Source organism: Nyctereutes procyonoides, unplaced genomic scaffold, assembly GCF_905146905.1.
Source record: "Nyctereutes procyonoides isolate TBG_1078 unplaced genomic scaffold, NYPRO_anot_genome, whole genome shotgun sequence".
NCBI lineage: Eukaryota > Metazoa > Chordata > Mammalia > Carnivora > Canidae > Nyctereutes > Nyctereutes procyonoides.
The window spans coordinates 1242180-1260453 of record NW_026575052.1 but is presented as its reverse complement, the minus strand read 5'-3'; the positions used below and the strand labels follow the sequence as shown (position 1 = coordinate 1260453).

Sequence of the window (18274 nt, the reverse complement as noted above, 5' to 3'; positions counted from 1 at the left end):
ATCTCCTAAACCCATCCTTTGCCCTAAGATAACATTCTTTTTAAAGATTTTATTTATTTATCCACGAGAGACACAGAGAGAGGCAGAGACACAGGCGGAGGGAGAAGCAGGCTCCCTGCGGGGAGCCCCGTGCGGGACTCGATCCCGGGGCTCTGGGGTCACGGCCTGAGCCCAAGGCAGACGCTCCACCGCGGAGCCCCCCAGGCGCCCCAACATAACAGTATTTTTATCACGCGGCAGTGAAAGCAGAGCTCCGTGGGGGCCGGGGGAGACCTTGCCATCCTGGAAGGTAAATGGTCCTGTTCTCTGACCGCGGGGAGAGGCCCACGGCTGTGCAGCGGGCTGCCCGGGCCACCAGCTGACCGCAGGTGCGCAGGGAGGGCAGGGGCGGTGGCTGCGCGGGGCCGCGTCACGGGAGCCCCCGGCCGTCCGCGGTGGCCGCCCTCGCAGACCCCGGGGGCCCGGGCGCCCGAACACCACAAACATTTCTCACGGTCCCGGAGGCTGGAAGGCCCGAGCGGTGTGCCAGCAGCTTGGTTCCTCCCGCGGCCTCTCCCGGCCTGCCCACGGCCGCCCGCCGCGTCCCCGCGTGCACATCGGGTGTCCTGGGGGCGCTCGTGACCCCCTGGGGGGCGTGTGTCCAGACACAGTCACATCAGGGGTTAAGGCCCCAACACAGGGGGCTGGGGAGGGCGCAACTCCGGCCCTAACGGCCCCTCCGCACCCGAGCTCGTGGATCCCCCCACGGCCCACGAGCTGGGCGGCACGACGCCGGCTGACGGATCGCGATTGAGCCGGGAGGTGGGGTGTCCCGGGCACGGCGGGAGGAGAGGAGCAGCACAGTTTTCTGCCATTCGGGGACGAGCGACACGACTCCATGGCCCCTTGCCCAGCCCGGAAGGGAAGCAGGGCGCCCGGGACGCGGGGTCCAGCGCCTGGAAGCAGGAAGGGGCGCTCACTCCCACCGATCTGAGACTTCCCGCACCTCAGCGGGTTGGGGAGGCCAGCGGGTCCCCAGACGCCCCGGGGCGGTGACAGAGCTGCACTGGAGCCGGGGGGACGGGGCGGAGAACCCGGGTCGGCGGCGGGGGCGCCCTGGGAAGCTCAGGCTCGGTGGCTGGCGGGACGCACACGGCCTTGGGGTCACCGCCTTGCGGTCCCCCCCCCCCCCCCCCCCGCGTCCTTGGCTCCCGGAGGCCAGGCACATGGCACAGGCAACGGTTAGCTGGGGGGGGGGGCTGTGGTGCCACCAAAAAGCCACAAGAGAGGGGCCCCTGGGAGGCCCAGCCGCTGAGGGCTGCCTTTGGCCCAGGCCGTGACCCCGGGGTCCCGGGATTGAGTCCCGCGTCCCCGCAGGGGGCCTGCCTCTCCCTCTGCCTGTGTCTCTGCCTCTCTCTGTGTGTCTCATGAATAAATAAATAAAATCTCAAAAAAAAAAAAAAAGCAAAACCACAAGAGAGAGAAGTTGAAAAAAAAAATCCTTCCCAGTCAGAATGAAAAGTGAGACCGAGAGAAACTGAGTGAGAAGCTCTCGGCGGAAGGAAAGCCAAGCGTCGGCTTCCATGAAAGCGACGCAGCCCAGCAGGTCGGTAAATGACTCAGTGCGAGGCCACCGAGGCGGCCGGGCCTCCTGCAGCACGTGTGCGCGTGAGCGCCAGCAGACACGCGTGTGAGGACGCTCGGTGGGCGGGGCCTGGCCCGGAGACTGCGGGCCCCGGGGACACAGGCCCTCGCGGCCCCCTCGGGCCCCCCAGAGCGCGGGACGCCGAGCTTCCCCTTGGAGGCCGCGGGTCGCGCTGGTGGGGCCAGCGCCGTCCCCCAAGTGCGGGCCTCCCCCCAGCCGGTTCCCCTCGGAGGCGCCCACGCTACATCTCGACACACGGACGGGTGGGCGCCGGCGGCCCAGGCCCGGGCTCTGGCCCCCCGAGCTCAGAGCCACCTGGGGGGACCGCGGGCCCCGCCTCCAGGGCCTTCCCTCTGCCTCGGCTGAGACCCACCCCCCGGCCGCACACAAGGCCCCATCCTGAGGTTCTGCGGGGACACGTCTCGGGGACACCCCTGAACCCACATGTGGGCCCCAGGCGACGCCGGCTCATCCCTCCTAGAATCCCGGCCCGGATGGGCAGCCCCGGGGACCCCGGGCCCTCAGAAGGCCCCGGCCCAGCAGGGCCGAGATCGCCCGGGGTCACGCGGCCCCGGTCAAGAGACATGGGAAGGCGGCGGCCAGCGGGGAGGCCGAGGAAAGGTGTCCACGGAAGGCAGAACGAGGCGGCCACCGGGGGACCCGAGGGACACGGGGGGCCCAGGCCTCCGGTCAGCCCAGCCCCGCAGCTGGCAGCCGCGCCCTGCCATCCCTCCCCGAAGGGCCCTGGGGGCAGGGACACGGCCCCGCAGCACCCTGAACCCCCCGTGACGGGCAGATCGCCCAGCACCTCCCTGGTGGGGGCACCTCACCCCCCCACCCCCGCCAGCATCCAGGCCTCACCAGGGCCACCTCCTGCGCTTCGCGACTCACCAACCACCGTCGCAGCCTCGGACGCCTCATGGGGGAGGCAGCGGGTGCCGACTGGCTCCGGGGCCCACGACCCACCCACCCGCCCATGGACCCCCAGCCCTGCAGCCGCTGCTGCTCTCCGGGCCACCAAGCAAGGGGAGCCACGGAGCAGGGACGAGGGGTCTCCCTCGGGACCCGGGTTTTCGGATTGCCCGATGACCCTGAGGGCAGGAGAGCTTCCCGGGGCCCCCTCCCCTGCTCCCCTGCTGACACCCCCGGGACCCCGGCCCCGCTGAGCACAGTCCCGTCGCCTTGGGAGCTGGGGCCTAGGGCACCCGGGCCTCCCCCACAGAAGGCAGGGGACGGCTGGTGGCTTCTTTTTTTTTTTTTTTTAATTATTTATTTATGATAGAGACGGGGTGGGGGTGGGGGGTTGGCCAGAGACACAGGCAGAGGGAGAAGCAGGCTCCATGCAGGGAGCCCGACGTGGGACTCGATCCCGGGACTCCAGGATCACGCCCTGGGCCAAAGGCAGGCGCCAAACCGTTGAGCCACCCAGGGATCCCCCCTGGCTGGTGGCTTCTGCGGATGGGGAGAGCAGCCCACTGCCAGCCGCGGTCAGGGCTCAGCCTGGTGTCATGACAGGGGGTTACCCCAGAGGCCACCCGGGCCACCACCAGCCACCCGTCAGAGCCCCCCATCACCCCACTGGCCACAGACGGCTCCGCGGAGGCTGGCTTCCCCCCACAACCTCCTGTTCCGTCTGGCCGGCCGCCATCCTCACTGTGGGTCCGGGAAGGCCCTGGTCACCGCAGGCCGCGGCAGGCTCGGTCCTCCGGGCGCCTCCTCGCAGGGGGCACGGCTCAGGACTGCTGCTCGCACCTGCAGCGCCCGCGGCGGCCGGGCAGCGAGGCTCTGAGCCCATGCACTCGGCAGCCCATACCCTCTCCTCCCGGGGTGCGGGGGGCAAGGACGTGTGGACTCAGGCTGGGCGCCGCGCACTGACCTAGTGACAGGCTGGGGCAGGGGGCTTGTGCAGCCGATCACAACCGTCACATCTGAGCAGCGAGGGCCCCTACCTCCCACTGGCACTGTCCCCCCCTACGGAGGACAAATCGGGCTGCAGAAGTGAGGGGACACGCCCAAGGTCACCGTCAGGAAGCCGCCAACCGTGTGGGGAGGGTCTGACCCCCTGACTTGGGTGCCCAGTAGAAACTTCCATTGCACCAAAATCTTGTCTATTCTCAGACCATCAGAATGCTGAGTTCCAACAGCACACAGGGAAATAATTCTGGGAAATGCAGCGTTTCGCTGTTCTCTGGGCCATGCACAGCCCTCGCCCACGAGGACCGCCCGACCCCCAGGGAGCCCCCCGCCGGACGCCCCCTGGGAGACGCTTCTGTTCCCTGGGACATTGCGAGGGTCCCTTGGGAGGCCGGCCAGTGTTCATTCCTGCACGCGCTCCCCATCTGTCCCCAGGGCTGGGGACCCACAGCTGCTGACGGGTGGACAAAGGCCCAGGATGAGCAGGTCACAGCGCCCCCAGTCACTCCCCACGGCCCATCCCAGGCCCCCGCGATCTGCACACCAGCCACGTCACAGCTCTGCTGCAGCGCCGGACTCCCGGGACGCACTCCCTTCGGGTCCCAGGGCTGTGTGGCCGGTCTCCCCCGGACCCAGGGGCTCACCCACCTACCCACTGCCCCACCTCCTGCCACGTGCTGTCCCAGGACGGAGCTGCGGCCGGGTCTGGGCCCGGTGCCCGCCCCGAGCATCCACCAGAGAATGAGGCCGCGGCGCACACAGGGGCTCAGCCCGAGGCCTGAGCCCGAGTTCAGGGTAGGGAGGGAGCTCTGGGCAGGGGCAGCGGCATGGATCGGGACCGGGGCCGAGGACCGTGAGCAGGTGTGAGACCCAGGCAGAGGCTTCCGTGGGGCTGGCCGCTGCTCCGAGGGACGGGACGGGAGGCGCCCCGACACCCAGCTCCCACGGGGCCCTGGGGGACAGGACCCTGCTGTCACCGTGGCTGGCTTCCCTGCCCGGCATACAGCAGGAGCTCAATGCACGTGTGCAAACGGGGGCGAGGGGGGCATGTGTGTGAATGGACGCCTGTGTGGGGTCTGTGCTCTCGTAGGGGCAACAGAGCTCAGGCCGGATTTATTTTTAAGTTTCTTTAAGTCGTCTCCTCCCCCAACATGGGGCTCGAACTCACCACCCTGAGATCAAGAGTCACGCACTCCCGGACCTGAGCCCCCGGGCGCCCCTGTTCTTATTTCTAAGTGACAAACACTCAACATCATTTGGGGAAGACGTAGGCGATCTTGCTTTTTCCCTTTGGCATTCACGCCACATCCTCGGAGGGGGAGAAACACTAGTGTGCACCCCAACGCGAGGCTCCCTTGCTCGGGGGAGTGAAAGCATCCATTACCACCTCGACGCAGGTGGGAAGCCAGGCAGGAAGACCACACTGGGTCCTGAATACAGGTTAGCCGCTACTTGTGAGAAAACAGGAGGAAAAAAAAAATTCCAACAAAGAAAAAAAATACTCCCTCCGCTCTCAGAAAGCCAGCACATTCTAGTGGGGGGCACACGCTCAGCAAGGGAGCTCCCGGTCAGGGACTTAGGAACACATAAGGGCCCAGAGGGACACAGGCAGGGGCGACGCAGAAGGCTGAGCAGGGGTCGGAAGATGTGAAGGCAGGGGACAGGGAGAGACCCGGGCAGTCCTAAGTGGGGACGGGGAGGCAGAATGGCTGCGGGGGGCAGGACAGCGGTGGGAGGGGCTGCGGCCACATGAAGTGGGCCTGGAAGACATGAAACTCCATCCAGGGGTCTCAGCCTGTGGCCTTCATTCTTGGGGGCCCCGGGGTTGGAAGAAGCCTATGCCCCACCTGAAGCAGTCACCCGGAACAGCTCAGGAGAGGCGGCGCGGGCAGGCCAGGGGCCCAGGGCGAACCCTCCTCGGCCCCCCGAAACGTCGGCAGGCAGACCCACAGCAAAGACCAGGCCAAGCCTCGCCACCCCAGCCGATCGTTCCCCGTGGCCCCAAGGAAACCACCACGGAGGCCACCGCTGAGACCGCGGGGGGCCCAGAGCTCCGGGGTCAGTACACCGAAGTCGGGGAGCCTTAGGGTAAGACGTCCGGGTCTCAGAGCACCTGAGCTCTGGTTGAGCGTCTGCCTTCAGCTCAGGCCATGATCCTGGGGTCCTGGGATCGAGTCCCCCCACTGGGCTTCCTGCTCAGCGGGGAGCCTTCTGCTCCCTCTCCCTGTGCCCCTCCCCTGCTTGTGCCTGCGCGCGCGCTCTCTCTCTCTCTCTCTAATAAATTGTGTGTCTCGTTAATTCTAAGATGCAATTTCTTTCACATTTTAACATCTCTGAGATTAGCACCATCTCACAGCCCGAGTGCAGACCCATTTTTCCTGCTGGTACACAAAGCAAGGCTGAGTCTATCGATGGCGTCAGGGTGTCTGGAGACGGTGGGTGGGGGTTCTTGCACACAGGAGTGACTGGAAGCAAACGGGTGAAACCTACGTTTTTCAAAAGAACTGTGTCTCCAGAGAAATCACTTACCCTGAGGCTTTAATGGACCCAGCATAAAAAGAAAGAAAGAAAAGAAAAATAGAAAAAGAAAGAAAAATCAGGACTTTTATGGGAAATGTTTGTGTTGTTCAAACTGTTCCTCCTCCGGCTCAGCTAAACTTCTAAGCTGCTCTCAGCTGTAAATTCATTATTTTTGTTTGGCAAAAGGTTTCCAGATGCTCTACTCCCTCTAGCCAAAGAATTTCTAACAAAACCACTGACTCCCACGGGCCCTATGACTTCAAATTACATGTGAATAATATCAAAAAAGCAAACAACCCGATTTAAAAATGAACAGAGGACTTGAACGCGCGTTTCTCCTAAGACCTACAAACGGCCCACGAGCGCAAGAAGAGCGGTTCCCCGTCACTCATCATCAGAGAAATACACGCCAAAGCCACGAGATAGCACCTTGCGCTCACGAGGATGGCTATTATCAAAAAGGCAGAAGACAAACACCGGTGTGGACGTGGAGAAACCGGGACCCACGGAAGCCCCCGGGAGCTGGGGATCGCTTGCGGCAGCAGAAGCCTCCCCGCCCTGACACGTGGGCCCTGAGCAACGGGCTGACGGAGCTTCCCGGCATCGCGGCTCTAGTGGAAGCCACAGGAGACCACAACCCTCGTTCGGCCTCCAGGCTGAGAAACCTCAGAAAAGCCATGTGCCTCCTCTGGGCTCTGGTTCCCCATTTACTCCACTTTTATCCTCAAAACCAGGATTTCAGGAGAAAGACACTGGCCGTTGATCTGGGCTCTCGGCCCGTCCACCCTCCAGCTACCCGCCCGGCCCCGACCACGGCCCCGACCACCTGTGGCTCCGGGGGCTTGGCTAGAGAGGGCCTCGGAGGAGCCTGGGGCCCTGGACCCCAGCTTTAGGAACCAGGGGGGAGAACTCACTCACCGCCCGCTGTCTGCAGGGGTCAGCCTGTGGCCCTGAGCCCCCACCCCAGAGGCCGCCCACCCAGGGCTGGGAGCTGCAGGTACACCCAGGCATTGGATCTACCCCACCCAGCGTCAGACGCCCTGTCCCCGGGGTGGGCAGGCGCTGCCAGGGTACCTCCCGGACACCGAGGGCAACAGCAGGACAGACCCAGCACACAGGGCAACCTGGAGCTACAGACAAGGATGGGCTTTATTTACAAACATGTCACCTCCCCAGCTCTGTCCCCAAGAGGGACAAGGGCCTGGGTCCCTCCACCTGCCCAACCTAGGAGGCCAGAGCTTAAGTGCACCTGCAGCTGAGGCCGGGCAGGGCTCCCTCCTCGGGTGCCCTAACGGAGAAGACGGGTTACAGCTGGTGGCCGCGGCTCCATCCTCCTCTAAATGGCCAGTCCTCAGGGCTTCACAGGGGGCGCAGGCCTGGGGTCCTGACCACACTGGGGTGCAGGGTGGGACCCGTGTTGGCAGGGCCTGGATGGTCACCCTCCGTTCCCCCCTTATCCCCATCTGGATTGTAGAGTCTGGGTCACCTTCCCGGGTGGGGTAGGGCGGCTGGCAGGGAGCAGAAGAGCCTGAAGGGGGGTGCCGTGGGCTGGGAGGACGGGCCCCTGCAGAGACGCTCCTGGCTCTGCTCCCCCTGCCCCCTCCCACCCCCGGGGGCTCTGCAGACCCCAGGCCTGCTCCAAGGCATGTCCGTCCTGGGGCACCCTGACCATACCAGGTGGGAAGGGCTGGCAGCGGGCAGCTTCCGGTGCTGGGCCTCGGAGGACACACAGGACCAGAGGTCCAGGCTCCTGGGGGCTGAGCTCTTCTCGGATTTGGGAGGGAAAATGTCCCAGCCCAGCAGGCAGTGCTGTGGACAGCAAGGGTTAAGGCATCTGGCCTGTGGCAGGGCTCCCTTCCAGGGGGGCGCACCCCGGGGAGGGGGCTGTGTCCACACACTGGGGGACCCCAGGCCCTGGCCCCGACCTGAGACAGGAGGGGGAAGTCCATGGACAGTGGCTGAGCACTTCCCGGGCACCACATGTTCCCCATGGCCCAGAAGTACCGATTCACTGAAGGGCCCCACTCACCCCACTGGTCTGAGGACCATAGGCTGTACCCATTTTACAGATGAGCACCCCTTCCCCTCCCCACTGACCCCCACCCTGGCCAGGAGACACGAAGAACGTTTCCACGGGAGGCACCAGGAACTGGAAGGGCCTGCTCACATCTCTGCTCTGCCACCTGCTGACCTGAGCCCAGGCACCTCCCTCTGCCTCAGTCTCCTTATCTGAACCGCGGGAGGCTCCAGGACCTGCGCTCCTGGTTGCCGTGAGGGCTCCATGAGCCAAGCCTCCGAGGGGCCGCGCACAGCACACAGGAGCTCCAAGAAGGCGGCCCACGTACGAGGGGTGGGCGAGCACGCAGACCAGCCGCGATGGGAGCGGCCCGGCCTCGCTGTGTGGCCCTGGGACAGTCTCAGCCCTCCCTGGGCCTCAGAAGCCATCTGGGGACCTGCCTCCGAGCCCAGCTCCACCCGGGCCCCATGTGGCCGCTCACCCGGGGCAGAGCCAGCGTGTCAGAGGCGTCGAAGCTCTTCCGCCGGTGGATGCGGTACTGGTGTGGAGGGTGGAGGACGGACAGCGGGATGCTCACCCTGCGGGAGGGGGCGGAGAGGAGGCACTGCGGGGCCAGCATCCCAGGCCCGCCCTGCCCCCCTCGGGACTGGCCCGGCCTCAGGCTGGCTCCCCTCCTTGGCCGCCGCTGTGCTGCCCCCAGTACCTGCCTGCTCTGGCCACTCACCTGACATGCGCGGGCTCCAGCAGGGTCTCAGGGCCCCTCTGGTCCCGGGGGGTCTTGCACAGGCGGCAGGGGACGCCGGGGTCGGAAGGCACCAGAAACAGGCGTCGGTTGACGTGGTAACAGTACACACCTGCGGGGCCATGAGCAGCAGCTCCCCTCAGCTGGGCCCCCACCTCCCCGAGCCCCTGCTGCCCCACCCCACACGCACAGACACGTACGGGTGCACACACACACACACATACACGACACAGACGTGCACGTGTGCTCACGTGACGAAACCAGCGGGACACAGGCTGGTGCCCTCACACAAACGGGCATTTTCACACCCGTGTGCAGGCGTGACACACGGCTTCATGCCACACTAGTGAACACACACGCACACCTGTAGCAGTCATCACACACAGCACACATGCGCCATCCACACGCGTGTGCACACATGCTACACGTGCGGACCCGAAGCAAAGACAGGCGCGGAGGAAAGAGGCGGCCGGGGCGGGGAGGTGGGCGACACAGGGCCAGCCTGGTCCTGCAGGGCCTGGCCTCAGCTGCCCCGCAGCCCCCCAAGGTCTGCCTCACTGCACCTGGTCCCCAGGCCCCCCAGGTCCCCGCTGCCTCCCTGGGCGCCTGGTGAGAACAACCACTCACATGCATGTTCTTCCTCCACGCTGCGGCTCTCCCGCACGCCTGGGGGCCGGGGCCTGTGAGGGGAGAGGGCTGAGCGCGAGCGGGTGGGGGGGGGCCCGAGCCGCCCTCCCACCCCTCGCCACCCCTCGCCACCCCTGCTCACTCAGGGTCACTGTGAACACACTCCTCCTTGTTGGCCTCCCGGAAATCCTTCAGCTCCGAGAAGAAGGCATCGGGCTTGCTGGTGACGGGGGAGCTGTTGTCCAGCGACCCTGGAGGGGGCGAGTGGCGGCGCTGCTGTGTGGCCATGGGCCGGGGCCGGGGTGGGGGGGCGGGGGCGGCACTTGGGGCAACCCGCTTTGCCCCGCTGCCTCACATGACACACCAGCGGGGGCGCCCCACGCACCGCGACCGCCAGCTCCCCACCAAGCGAGTCGGCCCTCACGCCTGTCCCACCGTCCGTGCAGCGAACAAGCACAGCGAACAAGCATGGATGGACGGAGCCAGCGCGGGAGGAGGGAACTAGATGGGTCGGCCTCGCAGGCCTCACGAGGAGGCGGTGGGGGTGACCCAGGCTCCTAAGAAACCTGAGACACGACATTGCGGGGTGACACCTGCTAGGAGGTAAGAGCCCTCAGGGGAGCATGTGACCCTGCTTGCCGTGGACAGGACGGCTCAGCGGGCGGCAGACTAAGAAAACGCAATCGGAGCTGGAAAGAGTGAGTATAGATGGTCCTGGCGGGAGTTGTTCCCACGCCCAGCAGAGGGAAGGGCCGGAACCAGGAGCCAGGAGCATGCAGAACGCAGAAGGGGGGGTGGTGAGACAGAGAGGGGGGGAGCAAGGGGGAGAAGTCACACGCCTCCCACTGGGCGTCTCAGAGGCAGCGGGGCCTCCGCGGTGCTCGGTCCTCGGGGCCAGCGCACAGCAGCCCCACCGACCGAATCGGATCACCAGGAAGCACAGGACAGGACGGGGTAACGGCGAGGGACGCGCACGGCACAGCGCCCTGTTCTCCGCCATCCTATGCTGATGGCATGGGGGACGGACCCATGGCAGGCACCTCCTCCGGGAAGCAGGCGGTGAGCTGACGGGGCCAGGCAACCCTGGGGACAGGGCCCGCGTCCCCACCACCGCGGGGTCCCAGCAACCCCCGGGAGCACCTGCCTTCAGGAGGGAACTCCACCTCTCCGTGCCTCAGTTTCCTCCTTTGTGAAACGGGGAGCCACACAGCAAGGAGCCCTTACAAGTGCTGGGTGAGGGCCTACTACGCCTCGCGCACCGCTGAGCTCGGGCTCCAGAGCTTCGGCAAGAGGACGGCTACGGCGCTCGGGGGAAGCGAACGCCTATCGCGGACGTCAGCTAAGAAACAGGGAAACGGGGCGACTCCCGAGAGCGAGCGATACAGAGACTGTCCAAATGACTTGCGCCACGGGGGTGGGGGGGGTGGTGGTGACTACGACATCATGTTCACCGAAGGCCCCGCCTCTGAGCTGCGCCCTCCATGGTGAAAAGGAACCAGAGGGTGTGAACCTGGGAAGTGCTCCCCAGGCAGCGGGAACACAAGTGCAAAGGCCCCACAGTGACCACGAGGGCTGCAGGTTCGAGGACCGGCAACAGACCTGGTCGGTCTAGATAAGGATGTTGGATTTTATTCGGAGCGCCCAGTCCTCTGACCCCCGTGATTAAGACTTCATTCTGGCTGCTGCGTCAGAAATGGACAGTGATGGGGAGACGAAGCCGGAGGACCTGCCAGGCCTCTGAGGTTGCTGGGGGAGAGGGTCCCGGGGGGCAGGACAGTGTAAAGGGTCGACATGCACACAGACCGGGCCCGACCTGGTACCCACGCACAGCAGGGCAGCGCTGGCTCGGCGTGGGGAGCTCCGGCAGCACCGAGGCGCCGTACCTGCGATCCAGTCGTAGCCCAAGTAGGGCCTGAGGCGCCAGATCCCATCAGGCACTGCACACTCCTCACGGAAGGTCACTCTCGACTGGGGAGGGAGACAGAGGCAAGGGCTAGGCGTGCGGGCCCGGCCCGAAGGAGGCTCCAGGGCTTGGGAGCTGGAAGACAAGACTTTGGCCCCAAACCCCATTGGTGTGTGACTCTGAACAAGGGTGGCCTCTGAGCCTCGGTCCTCCCATCTGTATAACGGGTTCATCACCTTCTTCCCAAAGCGCTGAGAGACTAACGGCCACCACTTCTCAGCACTTCAGCTGAGCTGGACACGCCCTAGGTACCTCCAGGAAGCCCCCCACCCTGGAGGGGAGCTGCTGCCGAGGGCATTCGTCAGACGGGGACAGTCAGGGTCAGGAAGTTGTCCTCCCACGTTACCTTGGGCGGCTGGCTGTGCCGGTCCAGGACGGAGCTCTGGGCCCGGGCCTCCTGGGGCACTGAGCCGGCCAGCCCTGCTGAAAGCTCTGAGTCGTCTGGCTCTGAGATGGGCAAGGGTGCCGAGCAGGGCCTCGGCGAGCCCAGGGATGCTGGGCACCGGTCCCTGGTGGACGGAAGAGAGGTGACCCCAGAGCTGGCCCCGCCGGGCCAGGACATACCACAGGGGGCGTCCTGCTGGGCGTCTTGCAGGCGGGAGGCTCTGAGGGCCACTGGAGACATCTCCTGGGATGATGGGGTCTGGGAGTCCCAGCTGCTGGCGCCCAGGGCTGACTGGAACAGAGAGGCCCAGTCACCCCGGGAGCGGCCCAGCCACACACCCAGCCGGCCTGCACCAGGCACAAAGGCCTGGCTCCCCATCCTCATCCTCCATCCTATCTTCATCCCCATCATTATCTCCACACCCCATCTTCATCCTCATCCCCATCTTCATGCTCATCCCCCATCCTCATCCCTATCCCCATTCTCATCTCTCCATCCCCACCCCCATCTCATCTCCCATCTCATCCCATCCTCATCCTCCCATTCTCATCTCATCCCATCACCCATCCTCATCCCCATCCCCTCATCCCCATCCCTTCATCCTCATCCCTGTCCTCATCCCCCCATCCCTTCATCCTCACCCTCTCGTCTCATCCCTATCCTCATCCCCCCACCTCATCCTTATCCCCGCATCTTCGTCCTCATCCCCGTCCCCATCCTCATCCCTGCTCCAGCCTCCGCAGGAGCCCAGGCCGGCCCCTTCTTTGCTGGGGCTGGTTCCTCTGCGCTGGGCGCGCTGCATGGAGGCCTGAGCTCCCACCGGGTCAGGCAGTCCCCTCAGCGCCCCTCGGGATCTCCAGGTGAGCACGCACCTCTGAGGCTGCCCTGGCCACCGAGCGCCGCACGGCATCCTGCCCGGCCCACAGCTGCCTCAGGAGCGCCAGGTTGAGCTGCCGGAGCTGCACCAGGTCGCCCGCGTCCACCATCCCAGACATGTCGCGGGGCTTCCACGGGCGGCAGAGTCACCTCCAGGCCAGGTTCCAGGCCCAGCCCTCCTACCTGAAGAGGCGGCAGCTGACGGGCTGTGGAGCTGCCGCGGAGCCGGAACCCGGGGCTCCGGTCCCCACTCTGCAGCCTCCAGCAGGTTACTGAACTGCTCCGTGCCTCAGTTTCCTCATCTGCCAAACAGACATGGAAACAGAACTGCTGAGGTCTGTGCGGATGAAACGAGGTCAGGCCGTGAGGCTTCAGTGCGGTGCCGGCACACGGACGTCTGCTGTCAGGGCCCTGGCCAGGGCGCGTTCGCTCACAGGCCGCAAAGAGGACGGTCCCCTGCAACGGCCCTAGCTACCACGTTCCTGTAGTTTGTGGGAAACGACTAGGGCAAGGCTGAAGGGAAGCTTCCGTCCGTCCTACCACCCGCCCGTCTTCCCCGTCTTTTCTCAAATGAAGAAACCAAAGTTGACCCACGTCACACAGCGAATACGCAACAGAGCCAGGAGGTGAACCCGCGTGTGGCTCCAGGACCCCGACACTCCAGCCCCAGCCTCACCCTCCTCCTCCTCCTCTCCGTCCCCCTCCTCCTCCTCCAGCCCCCCTTGCCACAGAGCCAGGATGTGAACCCGAATGTGGCTCCAGGACCCGACACTCCAGACACTCCAGCCCCTGCTGTGCCGCTGAGGGTGCCTGTGACTCCCCCTCCTCCTCCTCCCCCTCCCTCCCCTCTCTCCCTCCCCCTCCCTCCCCTCCTACCCCCCTCTCACTCCTCCTCCCCTCCCCCTCCTCCTCTCCCCTCCCCCTCCCCTCCTCCTCCTCCCCACTCCTCCCTCCTCCTCCCTCCCCCTTTCTCCTCCTCCCCCCACTCCTCCCCCTCCTCCCTCTCCTCCTCCCCTTCCTCCCCCCTCCTCCTCTGCCCCTTTGCCCCAGGGATCCAGGCTCAGGGGCACAGAGGCCTCTGGAAGGATTTCTGCAGGGAGGGGGCTTCCGAGCGCCCTCAGGGATCCAGGGCTCGCTCCACCCGGGAACTCAGTCTCCCGGTGTGGACTCTGACAGCCACGGCCCGGCCCCCCACACTGACCTGGACCCCCACCAGCGCCCAGGGGGGCCCGACGACCCGGGAGGGCGGGGAGGCCGCAGACCACGGAGGCCAACAGGCCGACCCGCACCCGGGTCCCGGCGCCCCTCCTCCCCCGACCGAGCGACCCGGGGGCGGAGCCTGTCTCCAAAGAGAAGAGGGGGCAGCAGAACCCCGCGGAGCTCAGCCTCCCTGTTCCTCCCCCCGCGGAGTGCGCCCCCCCGCCCCCGCCGCGCCCCGCCGCGCCCCCGCCGCGCCCCCGCCGCGCTCACCCACCGCCCGGAAGCCGCCGCCAGCCGCCGCTCCCGCCGCCCGGACTTCCGCCCGGCCCGCCCCCCGCGTCGCGGGACGTGGGCGGGGCCCCGTCCGCGCGCCCTGATTGGCCAGGCTGCGGGCGGAGCCTGACGCTCCTGCGAACGTGATTCGGCGCCCGGCCGCGGCGGTTTCAACATTGGGGCGGGACTCACGGCGGGAATCAACAGCTGATTGGTCAACCTCCGAGATCGCGTACGGGCCGTGGCGAATAAGGACGGGGCGCGCTCCGGCGGCCGAGCTCCGATTGGTCAGGACGGGCCGCGCCGCGCCGCGCCGCGCGTGAAGGCGGCAGCTCGGGCTTGCCGCGGCTCCGGGGAGAGCAGGATTCCCCTGCGGGCGGCCGGGCGGTCGTGGGGGCGGCGGCCCCAGGACCTTTGTTCACACTTTCCTTCCAGTATTCATCTCCCTGCCTTGCGCGGAGAGGCGCGGTGCCGGGCCCTGGGCGGGGAGAGGAAGGGGGAGGGTCCCCGCGGGAGGGGGGAGGCGGCGGGGGCAGCGGGGGCAGCGGGGGCAGCGGGGGCAGCGGGGGCCCGGGACCTGACGTCCCGCCTACAGACCCGCCCGCGGGCCGAGCCCGAGCGCCGCCGCGGCCCGCCCGCCGCCGCCAGGTGACACTGCGAAACCAATCCGTGTAATTCAGCAAATGAAAGGGAAGAAAGGATAGCGGCGCCCGGGGGCTCAGCGGTGGAGCGTCGGCCTGGCCCAGGGCGCGACCCCGGGGTCCTGGGATCGAATCCTGCGTCCGGCTCCCTGCATGGAGCCTGCGTCTCCCCCTGCCTGTGTCTCTGCCTCTCTCTGTGTCTCATGAATAAACAAACTCTTTAAATAAATGATGAAAAAGAAAGGAAGGGAGGAGAGCAAGAGGATCGTTTGGGGTGCTGGACACGCTCTAGACCTGGACTGTGGTGAAGGCTGCACAACTTTGCTTTTGGGGACTTTTTTTTAATGTTTATTATTTTTTTAAAGATTTTATTTATTGGGATCCCTGGGTGGCGCAGCGGTTTAGCGCCTGCCTTTGGCCCAGGGCGTGATCCTGGAGACCCGGGATCGAATCCCACGTCGGGCTCCCGGCGCATGGAGCCTGCTTCTCCCTCTGCCTATGTCTCGTGCCTCTCTCTCTCTCTGTGTGACTATCATAAAGAAATAAAAATTAAAAAAAAAACTTTATTTATTCATGAGAGACACAGAGAGAGGCAGGCTCCCTGATGTGGGACTCGATCCCAGGACCCCAGGATCACGCCCTGGGCGGAAGGCAGGCCCTAAACCGCTGGGTCACCCCGGGGGTCACGAAGGCTGCACAAGCTTGTACACTTGCTGAAATGATTTAATTGCACAGTGGATTTTATGGTGCGTAAATTTCACCTCAATAAAGGTGTTGGGTTTTTTTTTTGTTGTTGTTGTTATTTTTTAATTAAGTGTGTACACACTATACAAACCAGTCATTCTACTCCTAGGCAGTTACCCAACCAGGGAAAGACTGTCCATACGAAGATTTGCTTATAGATGTTTACAACGGCTGTATCGGAACATAGGTCAAGGGATGCCGGGGGGGGGGGCTCAGTGGCTGAGCGTCTGCCTTCAGCTCAGGGCGTGATCCTGGGGTCCTGGTATCGAGTCCCACATCAGGGAGCCTGCTTCTCCCTCTGCCTGTGTCTCTGCCTCTCTGTCTCTCATGAATAAATAAATGAAATCTTAAAAAAAAAAAAAGAAACATAGGCAAACAGACAAGTGGATAAACAAATCATGGTATGTCCGTATAGTGGATACCACTCGGCAATAAAAAGGAATGAATTTTTGATGTGCCCAATCTGGATGCGCCTCAAGATAATTATGTTGCATGGAAAAGAAAGACTATGTATTATGTCTTCTATCTGTATGAAACTAGAAAATGTGAACAGATCGATAGCGATGGAAAGATCCATGGTTGGGATCTATGGGATCTAGGAGGTCGGAGGGAAGGAGGCGTGATAAAGGGGCATGAGGGAACCTTGGGGGTGATGCATATGTCCACTGTCCTGGGTGTGGTGATGGCCTCACGGGCATATGTATGTCTCACTCATACACTTGAAACCTCCAGTTTATTGTATATAAATTATATCTTGGGATCCCTGGGTGGCGCAGCGGTTTGGCGCCTGCCTTTGGCCCAGGGCGTGATCCTGGAGACCCGGGATCGAATCCCCCATCGGGCTCCTGGTGCATGGAGCCTGCTTCTCCCTCTGCCTGTGTCTCTGCCTCTCTCTCTCTCTCTCTCTCTCTCTCTGTGACTATCATAAATAAATAAAAAAAATAATTAAAAAAAATAAATTATATCTTGATAAGGGACACCTGGCTGGCTCAGCTGGCGGAGCACATGACTCACAGGACTCTTGGTCTTGGGGTCATGAGTTCAAGTCCTATGTTGAGCATAGGGCTTAAAGATAAATAGATAAATAAAATCTCGATAAGGCTGTTGTTAAAAGATGTGAAGCAGGGGCACCCGAGTGGCTCAGCCGGTTAAGTGTCTGCCTTTGGCTCAGGTCGTGACCCCAGGGTCCTGGGACCAGTTCCGCATTGGGCTCGCTACTCAGGGAGGAGCCTGTGTCTCCCTCTGCCCTTCCTCCCTGCACGCACGCTCCCTCTCGCTCTCTCGCTCTGTGTCAAAGAAAATATTTTAACAATTAAGTGAAAGATGTGAAGCAAGTAAAGGAAACAAAGAAGAACTTGGCCTCATTGGGTGCAGTGTGTCTGCCCCAGCCGGGAGGGACACAGGCCCGCCTCGTGCCGCCCCCTTCCCACGAGGGCCCCGGAGGACAAGGACGAAAGCCAGTCGTCCCAGCGGACGCAGCTGCGCGAGGCACACTCGGTCGCCCAGGCGATAGGAAGCGCTGAGCGGCGCGATGGACGGACCCACCGCCCGGGCGGCTCAAGATCCGCTGGTGGTCAGGAGCAGGGGGAGGTTCGGAAGACGGGGGCCGGAGTCGGGGAGGAGGGGACGAGCCGAGAGAACCAAGGGGGCGGCGGGCACACTGTCTCACGTTTCAAATCCATCAATGAACGTGGGGCGGGGAGCCAACAAACAGCTGGATGGGGGACGTGCTGGAGGCCGGCTGACCCCCCACGCCAGTCGATGCGGGGACAGCAGTCCCGGCCTCGGATGAAGTGGCCCCGGCTCGTCTCCAAGGGCTCAGGAGGTCCTGCTGCGGCCGCGACTGTCAGCCATCTCCAGCGCCACCCCCTGCCCGGGGGCAGGTGGCTGCGTCCGTCTGTCCTGGAGGGGGGCACCTCGTACTTCTCGAGACTGACGCCACCGCGCCCGCGGGACCTCTGGTCCCGATATAGTGACGCCACCTCGAGCCAAGGGACCTGGGTTCTGGCGAAATACGGACCACGGGGCATCCGACAAGGATCCACTGACCTCACCAGGAAGCCCGACGGCCACGGGCAGGGCCTGGACGGACCCGGCATGGGCAGCAGGGACGCCCTAGCACGCAGGGCCCGGGAGGGGGGGGGCGAGTGGGGACCACTCCTGGGCCCGGGCTTCCTGTGCCCCGGAGGGTCCCTCGGCCTGGAAGATGCCATCGCCACCCGGTCGCCGGACCCTCCTGTCACCGCATCCTGGGCACAGGCTCTGGCCCGGTGGGACGGGGTGTCGGGAGCCCCTCGGCGCCTGTGCCCTGGGGCCTCCACTCCCGCTGGCAGCAGTGTCATTGGGGCGATGGGCTCCGATCCCCTGGGACGAAGTCGGGATCACCAGGAGCAGGATGCGGGAATTCGGAACCGTGGTGGGCAGGGGACCAGGCAGCAGCAGGGCCGTGACTCGGCCACCAGTCCCCCAGGCGGAGGCAGTGCTGCCACCACCTCCAGGACCGCTGGGTGGGGAGGAGGGACTGTTCTGGAAGAGCCTCCGCGTCCCCGAACAGCTTCGTGGCCTGGCACCTGCTGCTCCCCTCCACTGGAGCTGAGGGACCTGCGGCAGGCCCAAGCTGCCACCCCTGCCACCCCCTGCCACCCCGGCGTCCACCTGCCAACCCAGAAGTGCAGAGCCAGTGCCCAAGGCACAGCTTCACCCCGTGGGGAGAGAGGCGTGGATGCAGCCCCGCTCCCCCCCAGGAAA

General features: G+C 64.7%; 1 protein-coding gene across 4 annotated transcripts; it reads right to left on the bottom strand.

The window, feature by feature from the left end:
- Nucleotides 1-7189: 7189 nt before the first annotated feature.
- Nucleotides 7190-14189, bottom strand: MIIP (migration and invasion inhibitory protein). Of its 4 annotated transcripts, none has more exons than XM_055332703.1 (10): nucleotides 14143-14189; nucleotides 12665-12970; nucleotides 11754-12083; nucleotides 11328-11412; nucleotides 9587-9695; nucleotides 9445-9497; nucleotides 8800-8929; nucleotides 8557-8653; nucleotides 7733-7867; nucleotides 7190-7451 (listed from the first exon to the last, which is right to left on the bottom strand). In XM_055332703.1, the coding sequence occupies exons 2-10, from the start codon at nucleotides 12785-12787 to the stop codon at nucleotides 7410-7412; spliced, it is 1104 nt and encodes a 367-aa protein (XP_055188678.1). In that variant the 5' UTR covers nucleotides 12788-12970; nucleotides 14143-14189; the 3' UTR covers nucleotides 7190-7409. The 4 variants fall into 4 exon arrangements, with proteins under 4 accessions (XP_055188678.1, XP_055188681.1, XP_055188679.1 ...); XM_055332706.1 differs by having other exon boundaries at nucleotides 14139-14157; XM_055332704.1 differs by lacking the exon at nucleotides 14143-14189 and adding an exon at nucleotides 13870-14071.
- Nucleotides 14190-18274: the final 4085 nt, after the last annotated feature.

What these genes read in the sequence shown, in the direction of transcription:
- MIIP (XM_055332703.1), bottom strand. Translation starts at nt 12,787, where the DNA reads ATGTCTGGGATGGTGGACGCGGGCGACCTGGTGCAGCTCCGGCAGCTC. An exon ending in TGGCCAGGGCAGCCTCAGAG is followed by an intron (nt 12,084 to 12,664) that starts GTGCGTGCTCAC and finishes TCTCTGTTCCAG; the next exon opens with TCAGCCCTGGGCGCCAGCAG. An exon ending in GGGCTACGACTGGATCGCAG is followed by an intron (nt 9,696 to 11,327) that starts GTACGGCGCCTC and finishes CGCCCCCTCCAG; the next exon opens with GGTCGCTGGACAACAGCTCC.